The sequence below is a fragment of the Prorops nasuta genome, unplaced genomic scaffold, assembly GCF_024137725.1.
Source record: "Prorops nasuta isolate Cenicafe-Biocafe unplaced genomic scaffold, Cenicafe_Pnas_1.2 PNAS00017, whole genome shotgun sequence".
Taxonomy (NCBI): domain Eukaryota; kingdom Metazoa; phylum Arthropoda; class Insecta; order Hymenoptera; family Bethylidae; genus Prorops; species Prorops nasuta.
The window spans coordinates 4,097,970-4,112,300 of record NW_027116814.1 but is presented as its reverse complement, the minus strand read 5'-3'; the positions used below and the strand labels follow the sequence as shown (position 1 = coordinate 4,112,300).

The 14,331-nt window shown below is 37.4% G+C and overlaps 1 protein-coding gene and 1 long non-coding RNA gene across 5 annotated transcripts; one reads left to right on the top strand and one right to left on the bottom strand.

The window, feature by feature from the left end:
- LOC136779800 (uncharacterized) lies at positions 1–6,648 on the bottom strand. The gene is made up of 5 exons (XR_010823677.1): positions 6,518–6,648; positions 6,140–6,321; positions 839–1,034; positions 386–636; positions 1–261 (listed from the first exon to the last, which is right to left on the bottom strand). It is a non-coding gene; the product is annotated as an uncharacterized lncRNA (long non-coding RNA).
- Positions 6,009–14,234, top strand: LOC136779798 (tyrosine-protein phosphatase non-receptor type 5-like). 4 transcript variants are annotated; one of them, XM_066737628.1, is made up of 9 exons: positions 6,009–6,216; positions 6,398–6,572; positions 10,085–10,280; positions 10,361–10,547; positions 10,618–10,842; positions 10,920–11,330; positions 11,407–11,702; positions 11,807–12,016; positions 12,091–14,234. In XM_066737628.1, the coding sequence occupies exons 3-9, from the start codon at positions 10,258–10,260 to the stop codon at positions 12,200–12,202; spliced, it is 1,464 nt and encodes a 487-aa protein (XP_066593725.1). In that variant the 5' UTR covers positions 6,009–6,216; positions 6,398–6,572; positions 10,085–10,257; the 3' UTR covers positions 12,203–14,234. The 4 variants fall into 4 exon arrangements, with proteins under 4 accessions (XP_066593725.1, XP_066593723.1, XP_066593724.1 ...); XM_066737626.1 differs by lacking the exons at positions 6,009–6,216; positions 6,398–6,572 and adding an exon at positions 7,921–8,337; XM_066737627.1 differs by lacking the exons at positions 6,009–6,216; positions 6,398–6,572 and adding an exon at positions 8,880–9,192.
- Positions 14,235–14,331: the final 97 nt, after the last annotated feature.

The following is a 14,331-nucleotide window of genomic DNA, read 5'->3' as shown; positions in this document are numbered from 1 at the left end:
ACGTTCAATCGCTGAACCAATCTGACGTTATTTATCAGTTTTATTGCAGAGTTATACACACAGCTTCCGGTGTTTCACTCAGTATGGAAAAAACAGTAGCGTCTCCTCTTCTTTGTCTTTTTGTTGCAGCTTTTTCATTGATTATTCATAGCGATACATGAGTCTCAAGGACGTTAAAGGAGGACAGGAGAACAAGCAGCAGCTTCTTTTATCTTCCTCTGTCGAGTCTAGCTTTCCCCTCGAGTTTTTGCACGAATAATTCTGTTCGATGGAGAAGAAACAATTGCGTTATAACGAGGTATTCCACCCAGGTGAATGCTAAATAAATGAATGAATGGGCAGTGAACCAAACTGCAAAGCTTTCAATGACTCTGCTCACTCCTACCTGAAGTTAAAATTAATATCCAGGTTTTTCGAATTGTTTTTATACTCATGTGACAAATGGAGAAGATTTGAGAAATTGTGCGAATGGCAAATAAAAAATTTCTACATCAACGATAAACCATTTTAGTTGCGCCTTAGCACCATCTGCCGATATATCTCGAATTCTGAATGGTCGTAGCGACGTGACGTCACAAGTTTCAAATTGGGTCATCCCTGTTTATACACTCCTCGACCCTGCACGACAGATTTTTCCTGCAAAAGAGAAACCGATATATTATTTTTTACATAAAGACAATAAAAATTCATTAAAAATAGAATGAAAGAAGAATCTTTTTTAAGAAGAAAATGTTCTGGATAGAAGTGAACCATCTACGAGGAGATGGGACAAGGTGAATGAACGTGCAAACGTCTGTACTATTAAAGTAGGTCAACATAGCATCCTTGCTCCCCTAACCTCTCGAAACTCCCTACCCCTGGACGTTCATTGAAAAGCCCAGGTCGATTACGATAACTCTCCCTGGAATTTGCTTTCCACCTCCAGAGCTATCTCCATTCGCTTTGTTGTTTGCTTCTTCCTCAATGAAAATCCATTGACTCCAACGATAAACGTAGTTATTAAATTTCATTAAAATGAAGCCCCTTTCTCTTTCCTGAAACAGAAAAAACATGGCTTAGAATTGTCATAGCTCATTAAAATTGTAAAATTCCTCCAATAAGTTAGATATGTTCCAAATCAATTTACAGGGCAATCATGAAGGATGCCCTATATTATTTGACATCAATGCAGCAGTCGAGTAAACAAATAATGAAGAAACTAATACATGTTCCTTCTATTCTACAATACGAATCGTAGTGAATATATTCTTTCACTTATTCTTAAACTGCTAAAAGGCTTGGTCAGAAATATTTTCTATTCCTAAACGTTTACGAATACAGTCTGTGTATTTCGGTTTTCTTTTCAGATTGGTTGTCTCGTAGTACGAATAGGGGTATACGACAAGGAAAACAGCAGGGAGTTCCGGCAGGGTCTGAAATCCCTTGGTAAAAGACATCCACCCCTGAAAAACCGGATACGACTGGTCAGAGGCCCTGAAAAAGGAGGAAGTTAACCCCAGACAGGATATATTTCCGATGTGACTAATGGTTAATCCACTTCCGCTCCCGGAAATTCGCTTATCCAATTCTATACGTTGTAGCTATAATACTTTAAATTCAAATACTTTTTAAATAGGCACTACTACTACTCCTTTTCTTAATTCAATATCCGTTCCATTCTCTGTATATTTATCAACCTCGTCCAGACTTTAATTTTTGTACAAATTTAATCATCCTTTTCTTTCTTTGCCAGATTTCTCAATTCATCCGGTGATTTATCCCTCAAAATATTCAATTACCGCATGAGTTATTTTTCCAGACTGTTATTAATAAAGAAACTCGCGAAAACGGATGCATTTCCGACAGTTCTCTTAATCCATTTCCGCTCCAATAAATTTATTTATTCTTAAGTGGATTTCGTTCAACCAGTTTCAACGATTCATTTGATAAAAAAAAAAATGCAGCGAGTCTGATTAACTAGCCTTCCCGGATTTTCGTTGGTGGCTTTAGTGAATAGAGACTTCGGAATGGAAGTAATTGGAAAAGGGTTTATCGGGAGAAGAATAGTTGCGTACGTGCAATGTAAATGGGACTATTGGAGTTTCTGGATCTAAAGTGTTACAGGTTGGGAGTTTGTGCGAATTTCCTTTCTACCAATGCATTCAATCTTCCTTTGCATTGCGTATGCTCAAGATTCGTGCGTTTTTCTTCACTCCCACCTCCCCTCTCTCTCTCTCTCTCTCTCTATTCTTCTCTCACTGTTTGCTATTTCCTAACTCTGAATTTTCTTCCCCTCACTATATCGTCTTCCCTGAACTGCTGGTGTCTTTCTAATTAGGTGATACTTTTTCTCTCCCTCTCTCTTTTTTTCAACTTTAAACTTTTATTCTATCCCTTTTTAATTGGCTTAGAAATTCTTATTTACGAAGAACCCTCCTTTAAAAATATCCCTAAAATTTGTACCTTCAAGCATAATTTAAACACATTCTTTGTTTTTCTTTGTGAATTAAGAGAGAGAAACAGAGAACGATGGAATTACTTTTATCGAAAAACTTAAATGAAATCTTAATAACTGAAAATCTAGATTCGAGCAGTGTTCTACATAATTGAAAAATAAAGAATACGAGGGAAGTAGTCTTACTCGCTTTCTTTTCTAGCGATTCGATTATAACTATTTATGTGTTTGTACGCAAAAAACGATTGTCGCTGTCGTTTCTGTCTAGAAGCGAACCGGATGTTACGTGCCGTCCAATCGATTGATATAACGCCCTGAAAGGTGATCCTGATAAAAGAGAAGCAGGGAGACGGATATAAAAGAAAAAACGTTCGCTTATCGAACAACTACAGATACAATATCGTTGAAAATTATTTCAGATTTGAATTGAAATATAGTATTTAGCAAATTAAGAGGGGAATCGATTTTAAAGAATTTCGTAAGGAACGGAACATTCCTTTACAAGCGTAGATTTACAGGACTGACATTGATGGTGAAAAATGAACTTAATATAAAGATGAGAGATGAATAGAAAAAACAGTTTCTTATCGAAGAGCTAAAGATAAAATTTTTACAAGAAATTTTAGCTTAAAGAAAAGCGTATTAGAAAAATTAAGTTCTTAGTAAACTAAGGATAAAATCGACTTTGAAAAATATCATGGGATACGTAAAACTTCTTAAAAACGCAGATCCACAGGACCGATAGCATTAGTGAAACTGCCTCGCTTTGGTCAGAGCTATTTTAGGCCTGTGTAGCGTTGCCGCTTTGATGTCGCTGTAGACAAACGTTCGTTAAATTCACTCGGCTGCAAAATCGCCACGTCTCAACCGATCGACCCACGCCACATCCGGTTCCGGTCAGGTGCGACAAAAACTAGTGCGTCTCATTTAGAATTTCACGGAATTCTTCGCATTCGTCCGCTAACTCAGCCGGATATAGCCACTCGATGCCATTGACCATCGTCGCTTTTATTAATCCACTCAGCATTTCACTCAATCGTTGCAAAACATTACCAGCCTTTAAAAATACTCAACCACTGTACAAACACCGTAGTGGTAGAGCACTGTTCTCTCGTCTGAGCCGTGTGAAGCTCCCACACACACACATACATATATAATTCTCTCTCTCTTTCTGTAGAGAGTTAGACAGGTAAAGCTTTTATTCACTACTATTATATTCTAAGACTATTTAATAATTGTTTTCCTCCTTTTTTCTCTCAGCGAGAGGGAGAGAGGGAGGGGATGGGCAGATGTCGAGAAAGAACGGCCGACGGGAAATGCTGAAAGAGCCGGAAGTGACGCACGGAGGTCACTCTAAGAGTGAAAAGGAAGGAGAAGGAAAGAAGTGTCGCGATCGGAAGTATCAGGGATGCCATGCCGGATGTTTTTCGGTTCTCCGCTCGTTGGAAAACAAGCGCTCGCTCGCGGTAACGTAAATATTAATAAGTATCCAGAAATAGTGCTGGCTCTCTCCCCGACTACATCAATGCGAATTGCCAGAATCTTGTTTCGAATCCTATTTACCAGATTTCTACGAGAATACATCTTAAGATATTATTATTTCCAATGGGTCTCGGGATTTTGTATCTTTAACGTTTCAATTTATATATACGTAATTCCATTGGAATCTTTCGAAATAAATTATTGGTATTTATCGATGGACGTATCACAGCAGTGTGCGATTTAACATGGCGTGATCGCATTTCACAGCGACCTTGCCGATCGTGTACTTCCGTTTCGCGTGCTGTAGCGCTTTCTCAATAATAATTTTATGAATGGATTGCGATCGCTCCCTTTCTACTTGACTACTATCAGTCTACCTATTTATCTCTATCCTTTATCTTCCCTCACTAAATACTTTCTACACAACAACACTACAGACTCATTTTACAAGTCTTTTACAAATTTCAAAGTTCATCTACTTACGCACAACAACTTTAAATATGCAATATATTTTCATAGTTCGGTATAAAAGTCTTCCTCGCGTAAACTAGAACGTATCAGTACTTGGCGGGGTACGTGTTACGCGATAATATTTACAAGAGTCTCGCAAAAGCCTATATACCTGACGTGTAAGCATTCGAGGTATTGACTCACCGCTAACATACAAGTGTATCCTAGAAAGCTCTTATTTTCAACCTACCCCTATTTCCCACTCGATACATGCCAGCAAACACGCAAAGAAAAAATTTACTCGACCAGAACCACAATTTCATTTAGCTGCTATTAAGAAATAAATTGCCTTTGTCAGAACATTCCAAATCAATCAAGCTCGTATTGAAATGCAACCAACACTCCCAGCTATCGTTAAATCGTCAAAATAAATGCTTAGTCGTACAAAACCAATCCCCAGGCCTTGGCACGTACTTCTGGACGCTTGGAAAAAAATCAGGACTTTATGAATGAAATTGGAGGTTCAATTGAAACGTGAGAGGTCTCGTGAATGGTAGTAAGAGAGTGTGGATGATTTGTTGAGTTTGAGATGACGAGTAATAAGGATAAAGTGTAGGGAAATATTTGCAGAGCTTTTATGGAATCGATTGGGAGACTTAATTCGATTTTGAAGGTGTAGGAGACCCGATGGAGAAGAGCGGCGTGGTTGCTGTGTGCGTATCGATTCGGGACGCTGTTCGGTGCCGGGACTACCCTACATTCGACTGCTTCCTCTCCTCCTACCGCTTCACCCAACCATACCGACTAGCCCGACTACAGTACACCCCCCCCCCCCCCCAACCTCCGAGTCACCGCTGAGCCCTCATTCAACATTTTCTCCCTGGTCTTCAAGCTATTTCCCCTCTTTTATCTCATCTCTATATTACTATCCCTCCCATCCCTCGCGTAACTCGCAACCCTCTTCCCATTCTATAACTCCGCTTATTCATATTCCTCTTGATTCTCGTTCCTCGCTCTTTCAAATCCTTTTTTAATTAACGTTCCTCTCATAATTTAATTCCTCCCTACTCGCAATCTCGCGTTTTCTCCACACGTCCCCCGCTCACCTCTTCTCCAGAGATCTTGCATGAGAAATGGCAGAATGCTGTCGAACATGATCAATGCATTTTAGCCCGATGTTATTTTGCACTCCGTCAGAGCCTTAGTCAATTCAACACGACTTTGCTATTAACGCGAATGTAATGCATCATGAGTAAATAAGCAAAATTGGTAGAACTGGTACGAGAAATGAATGGAAATTGCTATCGAGAGATAATCGGCAGAAGAGTAAAAAATTTTTATGTCAAATTTGATTCAGTCAGGTAGATTATTGATGTTGAAAAGAGATTGTGGGGAGGGGTGGATAGTGTAGTGACTCGGTGCAGTTACCCTCGTGTTGGGTTTGAAGGTGGGGTGGTCGGAGCTAGGCCACGTAACGTAAAGGGGTGGAAGTTGGTGGGAGAGGGTTGTACAGAGAGTATGTGTGCTTGGGAAAGAGTGAGAGAGAGAGAGACAGAGAGAATTAAAGGGGTAAAACGGTAGGATTCGTGTCACGAATGCGCGCGTCTTCACGACTCCCTCCCAATCCTCGCTGAGATACTGAATGCAGTTGGCCGTCATTTTGCAACCCGTTCACACGGCCATTCAGATGACTCCGATGCAAGCCGCCACTACGAATGGTCAGCCGTGCTCTCTACGCTCTCTTCGCATTCCCAGCAACTGTAAACGCATCACCTCGTTATTCCGACTGCTCTTCAGCTAACGGATCACCAATCTTCTCACTAAATCTCCAATTATCACTCCTTGTCCAGGTACGAATCTGGATCTCTTCCCTGTTCTTCCACTTTTTCTCTCTTGATTCTTTATATGATATTATTATCTTTCTTATCAATTCACACAATTGCGTTGAAAATAATCTGCAAAAAATAAAATCGTTTAATGCTTAATTCTATGGGAGTTAGAAGAGAAAGAGATAGAGATAAATATTTGCAGATGAAAAATTTCACCCCACGTGCTCGAGCAGAATAAAATTAGAGGGAGAAGGAAGTACGAGAAAGAAGAAGCAAAGAGGTAAAGCCGATGGAAAGTTGGAGATATTACAACATTGAACACCTGTCCCAGTGATTTTAACACAGCACCGATTGGAGCCCATTGAAGCAGTGTCAAGGTAACGTCTATATATTCGTAACGTTTCGAGTTATTGTCCTATCTTGACACACGTATATAAACACGCTTGGACTGACACGCCCACGCATCACGCTCGACGATAACATGACTTTTCCAGCACCCACGCATGACGGGAAATGCTTTGGAAAGCCCACAAGCACCCTTTATGTCGTTCTTTACACGCTTCCATTCATCCACCTTCACCAGGGTTGTCCTTACTTAACTCCAACTTAATTGTCGTCCATTCAGTATCTGATCGATGTAGTTCCTCTCGCTAATGCGGAAAACATATAATAATGTTAATCAATTTTATTTACAAATTGACTGGCCAACTTCCACAATAAAGATAGCAGGTCGATTCTTTTTCAAGTCGAATAATAGCTTTCGCACTATCCTAGCAGAATTATTGAAAAAGGGTCGACACGTGGTTGGTAAAATCGAGGGTCGAAATTACGCCGGACTCAGCTTTTCCGAGAGATTCGGTGATATAGATTTTGTGGAAGTTGGCGTTTTAACAGTCTGGCGTCGCCCACGCAGAGGGAGAGAGAGAAAGGAAAAGGACCAATCAGAGCTGGCAATTTTACGCAAGTACGTAGCAGCGTGCGTGCGCCATGCGAAACTCGGGAACATCAGGAGAATGAATGAATGAAACTATCGAGTCAGTCACTGCCAAACCGAAGACGGGACTCGGAACTTTCTTAAATTTGCAGAATATTCTTTTCTATACTTAAATTATCGATATTCCAGTGTCTTCATATTTCTCCTTCAGGACCTCTCATCGGTTTACAAAGATCTTACCTTTAACAAGAATGGAATAGTGTTTCCTTACTACATCGTTGCTTTTGATCACAAAGATAATTATTTAATGCAATTGTCGGTGTTTCTCTCATTGCTTCCTTAAATTTAAAAAATTTCCTTTTATCTTCTTTCATCAAAATCACGGTATTTTCGCAGCCCTCTCTATTTCTCTCAACAACCATACTTTTAACGAAAATGCAATAATTCAGCCTTCTTTATTACATCGTTATTCCCAATCAGCATCCATTATTACTCGTTGAAATCGTCGGTTTACTTTTCTTATTCGACAAAAAGTTCCTTGGCATCGCGTCGTTCAATTATCCACTTAAGCCCCGCTGAGTTGCTACTGAAAACAGATTAGTCAGTAATTTCATTAAGTGATTTTCTCTTACCAAGTTGAGTAAGAAATTTGAGCAAAGGGGGTCTTCAAAAAAGATAATTAACTATAGGTCGAGTAATTGAACTTTAAATAAGTGTATCGAATCAACGATTCTATAGATTATATTCGAAATTTACATCAAATTTCTGGTCCACGCGCTTTCCTTTTATTGATTCCTTATTTGTCATGGAATTATTCGAGTAGCATTATTGATCCATAGACCAACATTGTCGATGTCCAAAGAAAAGATAACTGGTATATTTTAAACAAAGTACCAGGTTATTCTCTTCGGCAACGTTTCCAGGCAGCCTCAGGGGAGCTCAACTGTTTCGGAGCAGAAACTGAGCTCAAGGGTGCGATTGTACAAAGCAAATAATGCAGGAGTAGCATGTAACCCGGGACAAATGAACGGTTTCCGGTTTTCTGAATCATCCAAATATTCTCGGCTCGAGGACACAAATGTAAATGTTTCTTGAACAACGAGTGCCGAGAAGCAATATAGGTTTTTCCAGTGGAAACTGTGGCATTAGTGGTTTCACCAACGGCTCCATCAGGATGAAGTACTGCGAAGACGCAGTTCTGCTACACGGTAATCTAGTACATCATAATATGACAAATTTTGTGTATGTTGTTAGAAATTGTAGATTAATATTTATAATATTTTCGGAGTCCTCAACGAAATACGTTGAGTTTGGGACAAACGACACTCATCGGATAGAAAAGGAGCGCGATTGTCGTGCTTTGCTGCACGTGCTATTGCATTTTCAATTTTCATTCAGTTATTTCCTATGGGTTCGACGACGCCTTCCGATCAAAGAACAGACGTGATTGGTGCTCCTTGACCCATGAGAACATTGCCATTGGTGCTTATGGTTTTCCGAGCAAATTCACCAGTTCCCCGAAGGCTATTCCGAGTATTAGCGAGGTTTGCCGAGCGCAGGTCAGTGTAGATCCAGACAGATTGTCTTGGTTCATCTCTGTCTACCCTGGTCGGTCTCGTCTGTCCTTGTCAATGCCAACAGTTAGTTATCCTCTTCTTTTCTCTTCTCTCCACTTCTCTCTCTCTCTCTCTTTTCCACTTCCCCCACCCTTTAAACTCCTCCGCACACAACGCACACCGGTTGGCTTGTCGGTTTCCCATTCTCTCTCTTCCTTCATACTCTTCTCTCTTCCTCTCTCGTCTCTTTGGTTGGCTTGGCTAATGGCAGTCAATGGCAGTTAGCTTTTGCTCGTTTAACTCTCGGCTCTCTTCGATTCAATTCAGTTCAGTTGGAACGTGTGGCTAGCCACGCACGAGTCGGTATTTCATGTTCGTACTTCAACATGGCGGTAGTATCGGCGCACAAGCAGCCACTTCTGTCAATGTTTCAATCGTCTTCGAAAGTCCATTTGATTATCAATCGCTCGGTCCTCACCATCCTGTCGTACGTGTTCCTAGTCACAGGTATCGATCAACCTAGTCAACATATTTCTTCTCTCAGCTCTGAAACCCACGGTCTTACGTGTATGCTCTTGTAAGTCTCGCTCTACATGAACATTTCCAGACAACAGGATGTAGTTTATTTTGTGCTCTCGTTATTTCTCCTCTACCTATGCTGCTCCATACAGTTTGCTGCATTCTATACCCCGTCCTGTATAAGTCTGTGTATGAGATCAGCAGAGTATGACTAAATGTGAATTGTGATTGTGACCCTCTCTCTTCTCTGCTCTACTCTGCTATAGAGATATGTATGATATGTATCACTGGTCGTATACATCCAATCGCCTACTCACTCTATTATCAGTTGTGTTTGTATGTGTGATAAGTAGTGGCCCTGTGTTGTGCTATCCCCACTTTTCTTCCAATGTAACTTCTTTCTTATTATTAGTATAGTGTTTTCCTTTCCCCTCGTTCTATTCCAATGGACAGATGGTTCAGACTCTTTTTTAAAACGCAAAATCCTACGGATGATCTGAAAAATAAAATAAATTAAAAAATGTTACATTCTATTAATGAATTGTTGTGAATTTATTACTTGCAGAAATTGTTGTAGATATAACACGTTGTTTTCTCAGATACTCGCACCTTTCGTTTATATTGTCGACTTGGATATGAGTCAATTCTTATTCATTCAAAAATCATAAACTTTGAAAACAATGACATTATCCTTGCTTGAACTGGAGTTGCTAAATATCCTACTCTTTCTCTGTTTAGCTTGCTGTTAAATACAAATGAGATCAGTAGAGCTTTGTGATTTGAAAATAATTTAAAAACTCGGCAGTTGTTGATACTTTGATGTGCTTTTTTTGCTAGTATAAAATAATAGAAAAACAAATTTTTGTTTTCTTTATTATAGGAGGTACAGGAGCGCCATTAGCTCAAAGATATACGAGTGATTCAAGCTATTATGATACTTCAGGTAGTAATAATGGTAATCCAGATTCCATTGAAAAGTTTTACTTAATTACTGAGCAAAGGTGGCACACAGACACCGTGCTACCAATTTCCTTTCTGCCCTCCAGTGAGGGAATGTCTGCTCGGTCTCATCATAGGTAACTACTTTATGAGCGAATTGAAAAAGTATGCAAAATTAAAAAAGTTTTCACTTACCTTGTACTGTAAATTTTTGTAGAATTCGGCAGTCCACCACAGGGCTGGATGATGCTGGAATGGATTTGCAAGCAGCGCAACTCAGTACTAGTGTTGGTCAGGAGGTTCAATCCACAACAATTCTGTCATGGCTAGATTGGCAGTTGTATATCTTTCTAATACTTTGTGCCATAGCTGGCGTCATTCTCTTCATTATCTTCACATTCCTGGTAAATAAAACAGTAAAGATTAAACACATTCATATTTAATCGTTACTAAACACAAAAATTTTAAATTTAGATCTTGTTATGGCTGAGAAAACAAATGTCTCGTGAAAAGGACACTGAAAATGGTGATAGGAGAGGTCTAGTAGAAGAAGGTGCTTTAAGCTGCATTGAGAAAACAACTAAAGGTAACAAGAATGTAGTTGTAGCTCAGTGGGTTCATCAGCCAACAGCAAAATCATCTGTATCTGCTAAGTCAGCTGAAGTAGAAGCTAAGGAAGCATCAATTGGTTTACCAGAGGTAGTATGCTTCGACCATTGTCTAATGATTATTTTGCTTAATTAAATTTCTATGATAAAGAATAACACTTTGTTCAGGTAATGTCTATGGTAACTCCAGAACGCAGACCAGAACCGATTCGAATTAAGCCAAAAGGGTTACTGGAAAGACGAGGCTCCAGTGCTAGTTTAACAATAGAGTTAGCACCAAGCTCTGAAAGCCCGCCACACATGGTTACCCCAACTAGGGAATGTACAGCTGAAGAGTTCTTATTAAGTGCTGGAAACGTACTGTCCAGATCACAATTGAGAAAATCAATCAACGATGCAGCATCTTTACACAAAGAATTCTGGGAAGTACCATTAAACCTACCTGAAAAAGTGGATATTTGTGGATCTGGAATAAAGAATCGGTACGGCTCGGTATTACCGAATCCACAATCGAGGGTAGTTCTACCAGGATCTTCCGACGACCCTCTTGGTAGCTACATAAATGCGAATTACATTCGTGTAAGTAAAATATTGATTAAAATGCATTCAGCTAGAGCCTCGTTCATTAAGTAGTAAATTACTCAATTATTTATAGGGCTACGACGGGGAAGATGCTCGTTACATAGCAACACAAGGACCACTAGCTCATACTATAGCTGATTTTTGGAAAATGGTTTGGGCAGAAAGAGTTCCTGCAGTAGTCATGATTACAAGACTGCACGAAGCTACTAAGACCAAGTGCGATGCATATTTTCCTCTTGATAAAAACAGCAGAATCCAAGCAGGATCATTTACAGTTATTGTTAATACTATAGACTACAGAGATGGGTATTCAGTTAGAGATTTGGAATTGAGATATGAAGGGGAAAGACGAAATATACAGCATTATTGGTTAGCATTGCTTCTGTTATCTAATTTAATAGAAAAATAATTTTCACTTTTTTTTCACCTACTAATGATAAGCAAATCTAATTAACACTAATCAATATTAATAGGTATGATTCATGGCCGGATCATGCAGTTCCTCAAGCTGCAGATACATTGGTAAGCTTAGCCACAGAAGTAAATTCTCTGCCAGGCCCTGTGATTGTACATTGCAGTGCTGGCATTGGAAGAACTGGCTGCTTCATAGCTATTGCAACAGGCATGACCCAACTAAGAAGGGATGGAAATGTAGATATTTTAGGAATTTTATGCCAAATGAGGTAGCTATTATGAATGAAAAATATTTATTACTAATAGGGATTTATTTATTTATACGTATATATTCTATATTTAGATATGACAGAGGAGGAATGGTTCAAACTGCTGAGCAATATGAGTTTGTTCATAAAGCATTGTGCTTATTTGAGAAGACTCTCGATGCTAACTCAACATCCTGTGGGGAATAAATTGATGACTCTTATCAAAGAGCATATTTAAAGAACAGGTAACATTAGCTAATAGAATAATTGTGTCCAGGTAAGCTATTATAGAGAAAGAATTATTTACAAGAATCTTAATGTAACCCTGAGATCTGAATAATCTCATCTATTTTAACACTTGAGTGAGATTAATCTCATTAAAAAAGCTGCCATTTCTATACTGCCATGACGAATCACTGACAATTATTATCAAAGTCTTATAGCTCAAAAAATTAAAAGAAAAATGAAGAAAATGATACAAGTTATTATTATATCTATTAATAAAGCTCATAATTTATATGAATATTTTTTTGCCCAAAGGCAACATATTAAGATCAATAAGAAATACAATGATGTGTGAATAATCATGACAATGATTGTAGGTAGCTTTGCATTGCAATGCTTTAGAAAATACTTTCAATCAAGATTTCAGATTTTTTAAAAAGATTTTTTTGAGCAATAATAAGTATTGGCTATGATATTTTAAGCATTTTAACACAAAATCTATATCCTGTATACATTCCTTACAAACTGTTACAACAAAATTAAATGCTATTGATATTGCACATTTTGGACTAAACTTACAGCAATGCAAATTATTAAAATGATGGCAAAATGAAAAATTGACTTGACCATCCTTTTGCACATAAATAATATCGTATCTTACGATAATGACTCTTATTTTCTGATACTCGGATGAATGAGGTCTTGAATGGTTATATGCGAAGCAAATGGTTTGGAATTTGGGACCCAGATCAATTAAAAAACCCTTTTATCCTATTTGTAGTTCCTAGTTGGGTTACAATTATAATTATTCATGATTTAACTATTTTTATTTAAATTATCAATAAAGACTGAATGAGAGTAGTACAACATGAATATAAATAATTTGTTATTGTTAAAGATTGTATAGCTAGTAAAGCACACTAATGGAAGCATTGTAAGAAATGAACTATTTGACTATTCTGTGTGTGAAGCAGTTAAAATCTGAAACTGCAATATACACGATATAATTACTAATTACAGTAATTACATCTATTATGTGTAAAAGAATGTCAAATGTAAATGTCTCTACCTATGGCAACTAGAATAATTTGGAGGAAATTAGAACTTAGCTGACAATAAGTATAGTTTAAGTTGAGTCTGTCAAAATCATAAAACTTTGAATATAAGAAATAACCATAACTTTAAAATGCAATCAGAGGATTTAGGTCCCAAGCTTTAATCAGGCCTTACATATTACATTCTCTATATAATAATTTGTAGTAATTAATGATACAAAAATCATAAAGATCTGTTGTAGCATCTACTATAATGGAATAAACACATTATAAACTATGATTCAGTATTTCGCCATTAACTGAATTCATAAAAAAGAAATTTTACGATATACTTTTTTAAAACAATACTGATATTTTTTATAAATTTATCATATATTTTTCATACCTATATATTGATGTATAGCATGAATGTTAATTCTTAGCACAATTTAATATTATTAATTTGCTTATCATACACTCTTGGTATACCAAGAGAAATATAAAAACTCTGTATGGAATTACTTGAACAATTTAAATGTAGTTTGTTATACACAATATATACATATTATGGATTAGGTTTTTTTCATGTGCCTAACAATTATCTGCATCTCTCTTTCTCTTTATTTATTAAACAAATAGAGCGCTTTTTTTAAGGATAAAATTTGTGTGGATGTGATTGCGAGATTGTGATAAATATTCGTTTATAAAGATATCTTATATATCTATACACAATATATAGATCTATATAAAAATTTGTACATATGTTGTACAGAGAATAAAATATATATTTAAGAAAATGTATTTGTGTAAGCAAAACAAGAGAGCATATTATTTATGAATGCGCAATTAAGCTGCAAGCCACCTTAGCATAAATTTATCGATAGTATAAGTATAATTATAATTTAGCGACCCTTTGGTGTTCAATTGTACTTATGTGACGTAATAAATGTTTATAGTATCCGCGCTAATCGTCTTTCATATTCGCTTAAACTATACTCAATTAACTTGAACAAAGCAAAAGAAATTACAAAACAATTGAAATATCTTTTACCATATTAATTATATATAAATTAATAT